At 42.5% G+C, this 14,984-nt stretch overlaps 2 protein-coding genes across 3 annotated transcripts in view; both read left to right on the top strand.

Annotated features, from left to right (window-relative positions):
* The window catches only part of tle3a (TLE family member 3, transcriptional corepressor a), a 20,073-nt gene extending 18,807 nt beyond the window's left edge, over positions 1-1,266 (top strand). Inside the window, exon 20 of the mRNA XM_086209110.1 lies at positions 1-1,266. This exon is cut by the window's left edge and continues 29 nt beyond it. Within this exon, the coding sequence (XP_086065236.1) occupies positions 1-79 (79 nt within the window). The 3' untranslated portion in view covers positions 80-1,266.
* Positions 1,267-4,581: 3,315 nt separating this feature from the next.
* Positions 4,582-14,984, top strand: part of ddb2 (damage-specific DNA binding protein 2) — a 76,813-nt gene continuing 66,410 nt past the window's right edge. For both annotated transcript variants that reach the window (XM_086209117.1, XM_086209118.1), the window contains exon 1: positions 4,582-4,846. The gene's annotated coding sequence lies outside the window, so the exon portion shown is untranslated. The remainder of the gene's footprint in view (positions 4,847-14,984) is intronic.

The raw sequence follows: 14,984 nt of genomic DNA on the forward strand, positions 1-14,984 counted from the left end.
CGACATCTCAACAGATGACAAGTATATTGTGACGGGGTCTGGTGACAAGAAGGCCACTGTGTATGAAGTGATCTACTAGAACTTTTTATGGGAGCATGCTCATGCTCAGGAACAACAGACTCTTCCTCCATCTACCTTCCCTCACACGGACAGCATGGATGTTGCCTGCAGCCCCGGGATGGTAGGGCAGGATGTTTGGCAGTGCCAGACTGAGGTGGACGTTGGTGCTGTTGTGGCTCGGGATGTTGTGTCCTTCAGCCCTGCCCTTCCTCACTCATACAACTAACACTTGTACAGCGAGTGCAGCTCCCAAAGGCACTAAGAAGAAAATAATGTCTTGCTGTTTTTCTGTTTGTTGGATATTTTTTTTATTCGTCCTTTTTAATGTGGAAGTAAAGTTCCATGACACAACTAGAAGCGGCGCTTCGCTATGGAGCTTCTCCTCGGAGGTCCTGTGAAAAGTGTACATAATGGAGTAATAAAAGGCCTTTTATAGATTTATATTTTGGTGTCCAATTACGCTTGTGATGGTTCTTTCTTGTTCTCTCCGTGATTTTCTATCCCCTCTGGGAATGAAAATTAGATTAGGACTTTGTAAGAGGATATTCTATTTCCGTTTTTCCCTCTGCTTTTTTTCATGTTCGTTGTCCAGGATGACCTTTTCAGAAATCTAATTTGGATTTTTTTTTTCTTCTTCTCCCCGACAACAGCCTTTTTTCCGCAATTTGCTGTAACACAGAACACAGATATTGTCGTGTGGATTTTAGCAGTGGATCGTTTTGGAAATGCCCTTTTTGAAACTGAAAGAAGGAGAAAATCATGATTTCCAGTTACGTCAATCCTGGCCTTGGTCTGTAGAAATTCAACTGGAGATGGAGACCTTTTCCCTGGACACTGGCTGCTTTCAGTTACATGAAAATGGATAACTATCAACTGAAGGACTGGAGGGGTTTTGGAGAGGCAGCTGCAGCTTGATTTCAGCCTGTTGACTCAACTATTGTATGACTCTTCATTGCCTCATTCAAAGTTTAGTCATCAGTCTAAGAGTTAATTATTGCCTCTCTAGTGCAACTCTGTGACTGATCTGTCAGACTTGCAGTTATTCATGAAGGTGGCAGGTAAAAACATGGCCACATTTGTTTGCTTTCCTCATAATATTCCACCACGACCTGCTCACAGGGAGGAACAGTCTCTGCATAAACACACGTTAGACTGTGTAGCGTACACGTGTCATCATCCCTGAGGATTGTACAGTTGACAGTTGTTGATAAATCAATAAACTGTTTTATATAAAAACTATCTCGACTGGATTTCTCTAGAGCTGGTGCGACTATTGCATGAATGAAGATTAGGTGAGAACAGTTTTTAGATGTAGCGATCCTGATGAATATGATCTGCTGTGCATCAGTAACTGTGGGAAATACATTAGTGCGAGCTGAATATCCAGTTGGTTCTCTTTTTTTGTTACTCCGAAAACCAGAAACATATTTATCCTATTTGCTGCTAAGAGGAGCTCCTCCTTGTTCTAGTTTGCATCTCCACTATATGCAGACTTGCTCTCCTTCACAGTAAATGGAGGGACATAAGTAAATGGCTGTAAATGCATCCAGATCGGAGCTGACAACTGTCTCAGGAGAGCCGAAGACATTCTGGGTGCTCCTGGCGACCTCAGAAATTACTGAGCTTGCATTAATATTTGAGGGATGAATGTAGTTCAGCTTTTAAAGTCAGAGTGTACTGTGACTTACCGTGGTCATGTCAGCAACAACAATTTTTGAGGTTGTATCTGTGTATAGTGCCGGTGCTGAAACCACACAGCCTTGTCAAAGTGGCAAATAGAGTTTTTATGCAGCGACACTTCAGAAATATGACGCAAACACTGCTCTTGAGGCCTCTCAAGTGGTCTTTTGGTAGTTGAGTACTTTTGAGCAGGATGAGCTGAATGGCCTGGTCCTTCCACTCCAGCACAAGGCTCTTCTAGGACTCTGTGCGTGAAGCTGTGAGCTCTTCATACGGCTGCCTCTTCAGAGATGTTGTTGTTAAGATTATAAAAGCAGGGCCGGATGCTTTCAGCATGGAGCCAGCCGCCATGCTCCGCTCTCACGGGCTCATTTGTTAAAGGCTATAGTCTTTCTTTTCCCACATTGCTGAAGTGTGTACTTCCTGTGTGCATTTGTAGCTTAAGCTCTTCGCTCAAGTAGAATTTTCTTCCTCACTTAATCAAACAGTGGAATATCTGCAGATGAAAGGTTGTACCTCTGAGTGCCTATTGCTGGATACTGAGGGGTTCATTGTTTTGCCTTCCGCTGATCTACCTCTCAGTGGAGGGCTTTCAGCTGGTTCTCATGCAAAAGCCCATGCAGGCCTGTTCTATTTGGAGGAAAGCTACAGTGCAGACTAAGAAGCTAGAGTGGCCTAAGTGTTTTACAGCAGCTCTAAACATAAGAACATAGTCCATTTCTCCACTTCTTCTTGGATTGCTGGAGCCAGAACTCAAAAAGACCCTTCAGAACATCAAGGGGGGTCTGTAATGCCAATATGAGGGCTTGCACATGCAAACCGCTGTGTGAATGAGATTTTTTTTTTTTTTAGCTCTAGCTGCCAGGCATTGATCACAGTCCACCAGATTGGCTGGTCCTTTTGGCTGGCATTCTTTATTTTGCCCTCCCCCATCAGTCACACAGAGAATCTGGGTTTTTTTCTTCGACAGAGAGGGAAACAGAGGGACTGGCACCATGCTGAAATGTAGAATAATAATCCCTTAATCACCTGAGTATTGCCAGTCCTAGGTTTTATCTGCGATGGATGTGAAAGCCCCCAGTGCCTGGTGATTACAGCATTTGATCTGGGTAATAATGTCTTCACTGTTGCCCTGCCTAGGGCCTGAAGGCAGTGTAGCTCTAATCCACAGTGCATTCTAGTGGAATCGCATTACACAAAGACCACCAGGGTTCTCCTCTAGAGGGGAGGGGTGGGCGGTGGGGGTTAAAGGAGGAGGTTGCCATGGAAACAAGCTTCTTTTTCTCCCTCATACAGATACACATGCACACATACACACACCCTCCTGGGATAGATAAGCAAAGGACAGGTTCCATGTTTACTTTCCACGGGCCCTCCAATCCCTGAGCAGGCTGAGCCCTGATAACACAAGGCCTGTACAGCCACCGACCACTGGCAGCAGATAAGCACCCCAGCAGAGCAGAGCAGTCATCACCCTCCAACCAGGATGAACAAACCTGGGAGACCCGGATTCATTTGGATTAGGCTGGATTGCTGCTGCCGTCACCGCTGCTGACTTTTGCTGCTGCCTCTGTGTTCAGACTACTGATGTTCACAGGAATTTCTACACAAGAACTTGATGTTGCACTTCACCCGGTGGAGTCTCACAGCTTAGTCAGAGGACGCGGGCACACTAGTGGACTGGATGCTATTTTAGATATTGAGGTCAAGGGACCGTCCGCACAGGGCAGGTTTATGTCACCACAACTGGAGGGCAGTGAAGCCAGCAAAACTAAATTCCTCCTGATGTGTCCTGAGGAGCAGACAGCCACACATTATCACTATGTGGTTTCACCTTCTTGTATCTCTGCCCTTTTAGTAATGGCTGTTTTTCCCGGGACAGACACAGAACTGCCAGGACATTCCTTTGTGTATCCAAGTATCCACTCAAATCTGATTTTTCAGTACCCAAAGTAATTACACTGGTATGAAACTAATGCCCTGAGAGGGAACCAACAGGCGCTTTGATGTTGCGATCAAGACAACTACAAGTACTTCTTTATTATTGGCATTATGCTAACATGCTAATTATATTTCCACACACATTCTTTGATTAAGGCACAGCTGGAGGGCTAAAAGCAACATGACTAATTACAGAAGAAATGGTATCAAGCTTAAGTGGCAGGAGCTGGGTTTCCCTTTGGCCCCATTTTCTGCCTGTGTTTACTTATTAAAGATATCCTTTATTTCCACTGAGTTGATTAACTGCTAAATCACATGCTACAAATGAAAAACAGGGCTGTCAACTTTTTTTTAAATCAAAGATCTGACTGCCTGTGTTTCCTAAAACGTGCCTGATTTAATAGCCTACGTGCCAACATCTACAAACCTCTGAGATGTGATTTTAACCTGAGCATAGAGCGGAGTACTTACACTTTGAGATTTTATCATGTCATTCAGGATATATTAATGGAGAATGACGCAGTACTTTTGTGGATTCAACTTCAGGTTCTACACTGTAGGCTATATTGGAACATAAATAATTTCTGCAATGTGGCTGGTAAAAAAAAAAAAAAAAAATACCAGCATAGCAAAAAATATTAGCCATATTTTATTAAATTCCTCCTCAAAGGTTCCAGACTAATATTTTAAGTGAGAAAATGTTCTCTTCTCTCAAATAATTGAATTTTTATAATTAGATTTAAATGTCCCTTGCTTTAACATGCTGTACACATTCCTGCACACAATTCCGTAAATGCAATGGACAAATTAATACATGTAAATATTAATCTTTTGTTTCCGACCTGCAGCTATCTATGCTAATTCAATTAAGCCTGCTTTTATGGTTGATATGCTAGCAGCTAGTAGTGGATTAGACGTGTCTAGCTAACAGCCTGCCGGATGTTTTGAATGTGTATTGTGGTGTATTTAACTCTATTCTGGCGAATACTATGACTTCTAACAACATTTTAACGATACAGACGAACTTAAGATTGTACTAAAGGCATAATTTGGTGACTTATATGGACGTTTTGATGTCGTTTCCCTGCCGTGAGGAACCAACAGGATTTCAGCAAACCGCCACAAAGCTAACAACATATTAAAGACACGTTCAAGCCTACAAGTGGTGAGTCTTTCATCTCAGCCGATGTGACCACGACTACAAACACATTTTGGCATAACGACGTGGATGAACTTCGAAATGTTTTCCAGACGTGAAATCAACAAGTAAAAGCAAAAGAACTCAGTACTGCTTGCTCACAGCCTGGTTTAACGAGCAGAACAAAAACAAAAAGACAAACAACAATCCCCGATGTGATTGTGAAACACACCAACGAATGTTTTTGTTAATTGTGTGGTATTTATTTTAGGACAACTATAGTGGCGCTTTCCACCTTAATGTTAGCACCGTTGTTGTGATCAGTGTGATATGGTGGTGAATTCACATCAGCTGTTACAAATACTGCAAATGTTAGGGGATCTAGTTGGGAGCTAAAAATGACCAAATTTATTTTAAACTTGGATCCTCTACAGTAGGACGTAAGCTTTATCCATGTACTTGAGGATAAAGACTTCCTGAATAACCTTAAAGCTGCTGGTCAGTTCTCATCTTTATATTTTTTTGATGAATGGGTTAAATACAGTGGACAAATTTCACTGTACAATGTTCATGTGAAGACATTCATAATCTGACACTGCACAAGGTCCTGTGAATATGTTACTTCGTATCGTCTTTGTGTTGACAATGGAGTTAATGTGTTTTGCTTGTATCAATATCAGGAGGACAATACTCGCATTTTGAATAATAATTTACAAGCAGACAAAACTGTTGCTCAGTGTTATCTATTTATGTCCACTTAAGAGAAAAAAAAATTGGAATGTATCGTCAGTGTGAATGGCCAATGTTACAGTCTTCTGGGCTCGGAGTGTGTTTGGGTTTGGTGAATTTCTCTCCACCAGAGGGGCTGCCTCAGTGACAAGCCATCCTCTAGAGCTTTAATGGAAGAAATAGTTGGACTATGTCTCATTCTGGATACACCTCCTCTCCACAAAAACCTGTCAGGTTAAACTTCTCACAGTTCATGATCATCTGAGCAAGCAAACAGTCTCATTCTCATTTGGAAAGCACTGGCCCTTTGCTTTCTTACAAGTGAATGCTCTTATTTCAGTATTGCTGTCGTGCACTAGAGTGCACCTGACTGGAGAGGTACAGAGACTAGCCAACACTTGAAAAGGCAGGTACTTTGATCACAAGATTGCCCACCCTTGTCTCTTGGCTTTTTGGAAAGCTCTCACTCATATAACTAGTGAAGTGGCTGCATGATCTCTAGAAGAGTGTGGTTCTGTCCAAATTGTGAGAAACGCCAGTGTTGTTCTCAGCTACAAAGTGATAGGTTTGCTATCACTTGGTGAAGGGGTCTGACACACCAAAATTGGGCCTACACTGTTTTTAACAATGCTAGCAGTAGAACTGTACAGAAGTGTCACTCTATCAGGCACCCATCATTTTAGTCTGTACTGTAATATCTCACTAACAAGTTGATGGGTGTCATGAAATTTAATACAGGTGTTACCCCAGATTATGTGTCCCAGTTAATTAGGTGACCCTACATTTTTTCCTACTGTTTGTTGCTTTAAATGCAACGTATCGTCATATCTTCAACGTTCTATCTTATTTTCATCATTTTGTCAAAAATTTGTATTTGTTTTGTTTTGACCAAGTACCTGGAAAATAAATACTATCTCTCAACTGTATAATGTCAGCCTAACACTAACCCTAACATCCACATAAAACAGCATTACATTATGTAACATACCTGCCAAACTTTGATGTCTTGATTTTGTTTTGATGTTGGACCATAAATTTTAATTTATAGGAATGCAGCACACAAATCAACTCTTGTGTTTTGCTCAAGTGATTTAATAGATGGACATCACATCACCAGGAAGGAGAGTCCTCACGCAGTAATGCTAACTGCAGGCATGTGGGTCTCATTTGCTAGCCCTGCTGATAAACATCCATGTCTGTTACAGCAGAGGTTCTCAACATGTGTCAGGTTCACAATTAGAAATTTTAATGTCTTTTGATGTTGGTTCAGTCGGTTTTCAATCCAACATTAAGTATTACTGTTATCACGATTTTAATTTTCATCTGCAGTTAGTCAGCTTGAGCCAGCTAGACATGGCCTGATTTCTTATTTTGTTCAATGCTTGTTAAAGGCTTCTCAACGCAAATTAATGCTTTTGCTGGCATTTAGATAAAAGTGAAATTAATCTTTTCCTCATTTTCCTGAGGACCCGCCCAAGAACCCTGCTGAGAGAACCGTGAGAGCCCCTATAGAATGTAGACTACATTCTGTAATTTCAGGATGGTTTAAAAAAAAAAAATCCAAATGATGAGTAAAATAACCAAGGAGCAGCGAATATTATAAATATTCATATATTCTCCATCTCTCCCTGCATTGGTAATCCTGTCCAAATTGGGTTCTAATCTTGTTTAGACCTGGACTGACCTATCGTATTAAATCCAGTCATCAGTAATATTTTGTTCTGTGTTTTATTTATACAGTGCATGTATAATTCAAGGGGGTGTTTACTTCAGAAATACATCACAATAAGCGTGAGCACATTTCGTCACCAGCATCATGAGATGCATTTGATATAATTGCTAGTGAAATGGGATTCTCTTGTCCTTACTCCTGGCCTCTAGTGTTTCTTTTTTCAGGTAAAACACTTTATATCTATTCTTTTTTTGGTTCATTGAAGCATCTGTCATTCCCAGTGCCCCCACTGTGCCTGACAAAAGCAGAGCCGTGTTAGATTGAAAAGACAGAGGAACAATCTTTCAAATGGATCTCTTTTTGAAAATATATTATGACATAATCATGTTTTCTCCTTAAAAGCCCTAGGGAGGCCTGTCTGTCAGATTGCAGCCCTCTCTTGGTTGCCTGGCCTGAACAGAAACAGCAGTTGTGTGTTAATAGAACCCAGAGGCACTCTGAAACCTTACCCATTCTGCTTTACGCTCTCAGCCAGGAGATTAAAGTCAGGGAAACATTACAGGGGGATGGATAATTGCCCCTGTGTCTCCACCAGACAAAAGGCAATGCTCAGGCAATTCCCTCGGTAAATTGTCAAGAGAGGCTCAAGGATCCTTCAAGGCTGTAGCAAATTGTACAGTGCTGTCTAACAAACTACCAATCTCTGGATATTATGAGGCTTCCATATATCCTTGGCCACAATGACAGCTTGCACTGCTATAATGGAGTGCAGGCACAAGATAGCTTTTTTGAGTACACTTCCAATAGAAAAATTACTACCTTGGTTCTCAGTCTAGGCTTTTCTTTCTTTTCTTTTCTTTTTTTGTATGTCTCCTCATTTGTATTCTGATTTATTCTGCTATCACTTTTATTTTGTTTTTATTCAGAGCTGAGTGCTGGCTGCTGCCACCAACAGATGATTGCAACCTTTATCCCTGAGGGCCACTTGAGCTGCCAGCAGGAGGAAAAAAAAAAAAAACCTTGCAAGCAGCAGGGATACGTCAATCAATTTATTTTGGGCCTCAATCCTGATCCGAGTTGTTTAATATTGGTTATCTGCCATGACAGAATCTGATCTGATGCTTGTGTTGATACCATTTGTAGGTTATATAAGACACATTGAATAGCTGTGGCTACTAAATCTGATGACTCCTTTAACAACTGCTTTACAAGGAGAGGCTGCTACCTGAATGTTTTTACAATACTACTATTTGCTAATGATAATGCTAGCAGAGTCCTTGTGGCAAGTCTCGCCACTCAGTATCTCACTTGTTAGTGCCTCCAGGCAGTTATTTCTGGCTAATGAGACCAGGCTGTATCTAGATGAATGGGGAGAGAGCCATAACTGCACTTTCAGTTTTCAGCGGAACATAAAAACGGCATTAATCATAAGTCTAGTCTGAGTTCCAAAAACTGTTTAAAACGCTCAGTGACTTCGTCTCGAAACAAGGTTTGAAATACTTCCTGTTTTATGACTCAGTCTTGAGTGCTGTAATGTTGTCTTGGGTGATATGTACTTTTCTACTCAGGACTTTAAAAGTGCTGCAGATTATGAGCAACAATGTCTGAAGTGATTCAACCGCTGAGGGGACTAGTAGATGGAAAAAGTCAGCCAAACGTAATTTACACCAGCTGAAATAGTAAGTTGCGTTAGTAATGTTGCCTGGGTAATGCTTTTTCATCGTGATAACTGTGTGTTATGGTAAAGGCAAGCAAAATTAACACTTACATTATGATTTACCAATCCAAGCCTGTAAACAACTGAAGAAGTTGTTGGAAGAATTGTTTCTGGTTTTTGTGTTTGGGCTTCAATTTTCTCTTTTTCCTTTTTGCTTTTTTTCATTTGGAACTTTGCCTTCTTCCTTGTAAATATGGCAATATAATAGCTATTGAATTAGCCAGTTGTGGCTGCAGGCTGATTGAAAATGATAGTTTAGCGGAGTAGTTGATGTCCCGTACAGTAAACAGTACAGCGAAACCAGGAGCCCTCGAGTTGGTCAGTTTTGCCGCAATGTTTAGACTGACAATTACCCGCTAGTGTGGTGGGTAACCTTCTGTAATGCTTGCCCAATGGAAAATTACCCACATTTAATGCTTGTCGGGTGTTAATTAGGGACCGTGGTGACTGGTATAATAGTCGGATGATTTTATTGGCCGATATTCACAGATAAATCAGTGTCAGGGTATATTCTGCTAAAAATATTTCTCATATAAAATATGTGATCAGTTTATTACATCCCCTTGGCTTTAAATATAGTAGAACATTCAACAGTATTGTGTTGGAATTGCATAGAAGTAATAATTATATGATAAATATAGAACTCTAAATTGGTCCCTGTGCATAATCAGTAGTTTTACTGTCAATACTTAGAGTACATTTTTCTTAGTGTACCATTGTACCGTTATCTGTCAACTACATGAAAAATATTGGTTGATTTATCAAATGTTGGCTTAACTCCATAATATAAGTATCGGCCCCCAGAAATCCAGTATCAGTCGTGGTCCACAGTGTTGTCTCCATCTCACCATGTGTCTGATGCGCTGGAGCATAACAAATCCATGTATTATAGCAACCTTAGCGTCTCACTCAGTCCCTCACCGAAGCTAATTGCTTTCACTGACACATTAATTTTCACTTGTATGAGCAACGCCGTGTTGTAGGCTGTTGTAATGAAGAGCCACAAAACAACAAAGGAAAGAAAAGGTGTTATTGCTTTTAGCTGATTCTGACCCTTTAGAATAGACCCAGGTCGGCCCTGATACCAGTCTGCAGCATCAGCTGGGGACTTCGCCAGTGAGCAGTTAATGAGTTGCCATCAATGCCTTGTGTTAAGGGCGTCTACAAATTAACAGGGGCTTTTGTCAGGGCTGCACTCTGTCCTGCTCTTGCCACCACTTTCTCTCCCCCTCTCTCTCTCATTCTTTTGCCCTCCCCCTCCACTCACACTCCCCACTGCTCTTCAATTTTCTCCCTCTACCTGTCTGCTTCACGCTCCAGTAGCTCAGTGTTGGGAGCAGCGCTGTCTAGCTTTGGCTCTGAGCAGCACTCATTGTCAGTGTAGTTCATGTTTGGAATTAGCCATTTAATGAGAACAAAAGAAATTAATTGGTGGTTTAAGCCTAATGAGACGTCTGTGAAATTAACGGGCCTCATCAATAGAAACAAATAAAATCCTTCAGCTTGTTGTTGGGGAGCATTATTCTGACAAAGCTTTTGACACAATGATGAATAGCAGGTCAGGAGAGACCATCTGTGCTTTTTTAAACCCCTGCAGGAGGGGGATGGAATGTGGGCTGGCTCGAAAAGATGGTGATAAAAGAGGGAGAGAGGGAAAAGGGGGGAGGGATGAGAGAAAAGAGAAAACAGAGAGAGAGAGGGAGAGAAAGCTGTGCAAAAAAACAATTTCACTCGCTTTATTCATCGCCCTTTAGCATTATACCGCTGTCTAACCATGGTTACAAAGGAAATAAAAAAACACGGGCATTAGCATGTGAAAGGTACTGGGTCTCTGACTATGGGTCCAGAAAGCCAAAGAGCTCTGATTTCGAGGGATATTTAACCTCCATTCAGACAGCAACAAAGGCCTGACTGTCATGCTGAGAGCAGTGGTTCGGCCTGATTGGGGCTGGGGAGGGAGGAGGTGGGGGTGGGGTGGGGGGTGGAGACAGGCAGGATCACAGACCTCATTTGTTCCCCCTCTTTACTTTAGCCTGTCTCTATTCCCACTGAAGAGCAGCATTTCCTCTCAATATCCACCCTCCCCCTCCTCTCTCAAAGTTGTAAATGTATGACCTGAGGAATAAATTGGATGGGAAGGAGGCGAGAGGCAGCACAGAGAGGGGTGATACATCTCTATCATGTTCGGTGACCTTTATTTACCGTGCATTGAGCAACATTGTTGTCCGTGTTTTCTGTCTGCCTGGCTTCCTTTGCCTTTAATGGCGCAGTGTGGGACTTGTAGACATGATGGAGGTGGTGATCTGTTTGTCGCCATGCCCAGCCATCGACTCAGCCCTACCCATGTCTTTCTGGCCACCCAGCAAGGCCGGCCCAGCCCAGCCTGTTTGTGTATCATGGAGAAACTGTTTGCTTTCCTGCACTGATCAAATAAACAGGCCATGTCTTTGGGGGCGGGAGGTTGCAGGAGTGGTGTCTGTGTGTTGTTTAGCTCTCTGGGTGTAGATAAGGAATTGTTTGATGGGGTAGAGAGAAACGAGAGCGATTTAGGTCAGCTAATCTGATTTACACAGAGATGGTCTGGCCATTGCAGGGAGCAGTAATTACATAGAGGGATTAGACGCCCCCCCCCCCCCCACACACACACACACACACACACACACACAGACACACACCCCAAAGCACCCAACCTGCACAGAGGAGAGAGGGTGGGAGGTTTAAGGCCTGAGAACTGCTCGAATATGTTGCTGCAACAACAGCAGCTTGAGCAGTTCTTGGAGCAGATTAAAAATGGCTGAGATTGCGCTCAAAACAAAAGGGGCTTTTGGCTAAAGAAGTATTACTTAGCTTGTTTACATGCATTTACATCTGCTGCTTTGATCCCACAGTTATCAGAATTTGTCGTTTCTGGCCAAATATCACAGTCGTGTCTGCCAGGGAAATCCGGCAGCACCAGCTGATGTCATCAGTTTAGCAAGAGTTGTTCATTGACAATTTTTAGAAACATGTTGACAGAGAACACAGCACACACATCACGTGTCTTCTCCTCTGGGTCACCCTGTGTCACTGCTGTATTGCAGTATTTTTTGTGTGATTCATAATTTTCTGATTGATCACTTTCAGCTTTGACATTCTGTTCACGGTATGCTATTTTTCCATGTTTCTGCAAGGTACACAAAGCAGATATTCAGCGCTTTCCTCGCTGCCATTTGTCTCTTTATTTAAAATGCGCAGCTGAATAATTGCACTGCCAGAGCCATCACTTCATCCACAGGAATGACTTGCACGCTTGGCTGCTGTTTCTAAAGTGTGCTTGGCTAATCCACTCATTGCTTTGTGCCTTCAGTGCTGTGAACCATAGGGCACCCGCTTGGATGCCCGTGCATAAATTACTGCCATGGAACATAAAGTGCTGGGAGGATTTTCCTTAACGATCGCCAACGCTTTAAACGCTTCTGCTTCAACAGTCGATACTGCTCAGCCCATTCAATTATTCAGCGGCCCGTCCCTCATTAACAAAATCCTGACCTTGACATGTCTGCCCTATTTCTCTCCCCTGACAGACTCAGCTCTCCAAACGACTCTGTTTGCTCTGATATTGGCTTGGAAATCCATGCATATTGATAAGTTGTTTGCAGTGTAATTGAAAATGTCAGTTATGAGGCTCATGCAGACAAAGGTCGGCTCCAAGAATAAAAGCTGACAGCCTGCTATGTTTGGAGCATATATAGTTTGGAGGGAAGGAGAGGAGGATAATAGTGGAATAAATTCTGTTTTTATTCACTTGAACAAATTCATACCACACCACATGTATCCTCACTCTTTGCCAAAATGACTTGATAATGACCAAGAGAACATTTTAAGATGTTTTTGCCCTGGGCTAATTACACACAATCGCCCTCCATTTTCATAGAGTTTTATGGTTTGTGGTCAATTGATTGAAATTCTTATCTGCTTCCAAAGGTCAAATTGTTCATCATTCATATCTCATGGTCTGGGTAAACATTCATGGCTCAACCATTCAATAGGATTTATGAATATGCTCATCAGATTGGTAGCCCACCATGCCATCAGGTGTCCTTTGAGAGCTGTCTTATCTCGAAGATGTGTTGTACCTTGCTGCATCCGTGGCGTCACACGTCAATCAAAGGTGCCGATGATCTGCATTCAGTACCCACTCACGATCTGTCTTAATCTGCTCCGCAGGGGTGGGACCCAAGGTTAAAGTGCTCGCCACTATTTCTACATAAACAAAGATTCGAACCTCAATCCCCAGGAGCCTCTGCTGGCTGACAAGCCCCCACCCCCGCCAGACCCAGTCCTCCCCGCAGGCAGAATGGTGACTGCCTGCTGGTTCTTTAATCGATTGCTAATGGGTTCAATTCCATCGTTGAGGAGCCGCTTGGAACCTGGCCTGAGACTGAATGAAGTGGAAATACCATTTGTGGCTTTATGAGCCGTTATACTGCAGCGAGAGACCTCTATTCGGCATGCTTCATAGCGCTGCACAGAGTTTTGCACAACTGCCTGATGGTTTTTCTCATGCTGTCTCCCACTGCTTTCGTCTCAGTGCTTTCCATTTACACTGTGCCCTAAAGCATTTACATCCATTCAATCTACAACAAAATAGCTTTGCATTGCTGCATTTTTCACACAGTCTGATCGGGGGGGGGGGGGTATAATTACCATAGTATATCTCCTTGTGCACATGAGGGCCCAACAGATTAATTCCATCTTTAAAGTATTATATTAGTCATCTTTTTTTTATCAGTACAATGAACCCACAGCCCTGTGGATTCTGGATCACGTGCCATATTACACAGTGTATGAAATACGTAAGTAGCAGATGAGTTACGAAGCTGTAGTTGTTGTTGTTTTTTTTTTCTTTTTTTAAATTGTATTGCACTAACATGTTACCACCTCCCGTAAATGTTGCAGCGAGAGAGGTTGTGCCTCACACCCCACTCTCCGTGGTTTACAGATCTGCCCAGATTTCTGCAGTGCTCTTGTGAGCTTACTCTGGCTGAAATGCAAAGCTAAGCAGCCAACACTGCTCTACATTTCACAGCCAGTCCCAGCAGACATGTGCTCTTTGAAGCATTTCTGGGCCAGGGATACAAGTCTTGTTTGTTCAGTACTTCTAGAGGAAAAAAAAAGAGGGAGGAAAAAAATGCAAGTTATTTTTTTCTTTCACCACGGCAGAGAGTAACATTCTTTGACGTCTCAACAGAAAGCCTTGTATTACAGCACTTGCTGCCAGATGCCTTGATAGAATCACCCGTGTCAAACAGGAAGAGAAATAAATGCTTCATTGAACTAGAGCTTAGCTTAGTGATGGTGGGATGGAGGAATGGCAACAGGGAAAAGAAGGGGTGAGCAGGCTGCTATGTGGGTGTCTGTGGGTGTCAGTTCACAAGGGAAGTGTTATTCTCAATCCTCAGTAAAAGCAATAATTAGTGTGCCTGGCTTAGGTAGCCTCACCAACGGACTTCTTATCTTTGGGAAGAATAGGGGAGAAGAAAAGCGTAATCAAGGAAACAGATGATTTTGGTTGCCAACCTGGTGCCAGCAGTTGCAGCAGGGTACAAAGCACATGTTTGTGTTTGTACTTTCAGGCTCATCTTCCAGCGCCAAGTAGAGTATGACAGGATTTACATGCAGGCTCCTAATCTCTGTAAGCGAACCTGTTTCGGGATGTAATTCACATGGTATGTCTTTTGATTCGGATTAGCCTGGGCAATCCTCTTACCCATGGCTCAGTATAACTTATCACTGACAGGGCCGTCTCGTGGAGCAGTGCAAATCCTCATATCCACCCCTCCCAGACTTCCAACTCTTAATTCTAATCTGTCCAAATCTGATCTGAGACTTTAACTTCCAAATACCTCTTGAAAGCCACAGCTCAAGCTGAAGTTCATGCAAGGGCTTTGGATTACATAAATTGAGGTTAGGGATTTCCAATATGGCCTTATGTTTGAGAAAAAAGCAGGATTTGGATGTAGGTTGTCAGGCAAATGTTCTACATTTTGTCTTTTCCATGTATCTTA

Source organism: Aulostomus chinensis, chromosome 7, assembly GCF_037954235.1.
Source record: "Aulostomus chinensis isolate RoL2024-O1b breed Wild chromosome 7, RoL_Achi_v1.0, whole genome shotgun sequence".
Taxonomy (NCBI): domain Eukaryota; kingdom Metazoa; phylum Chordata; class Actinopteri; order Syngnathiformes; family Aulostomidae; genus Aulostomus; species Aulostomus chinensis.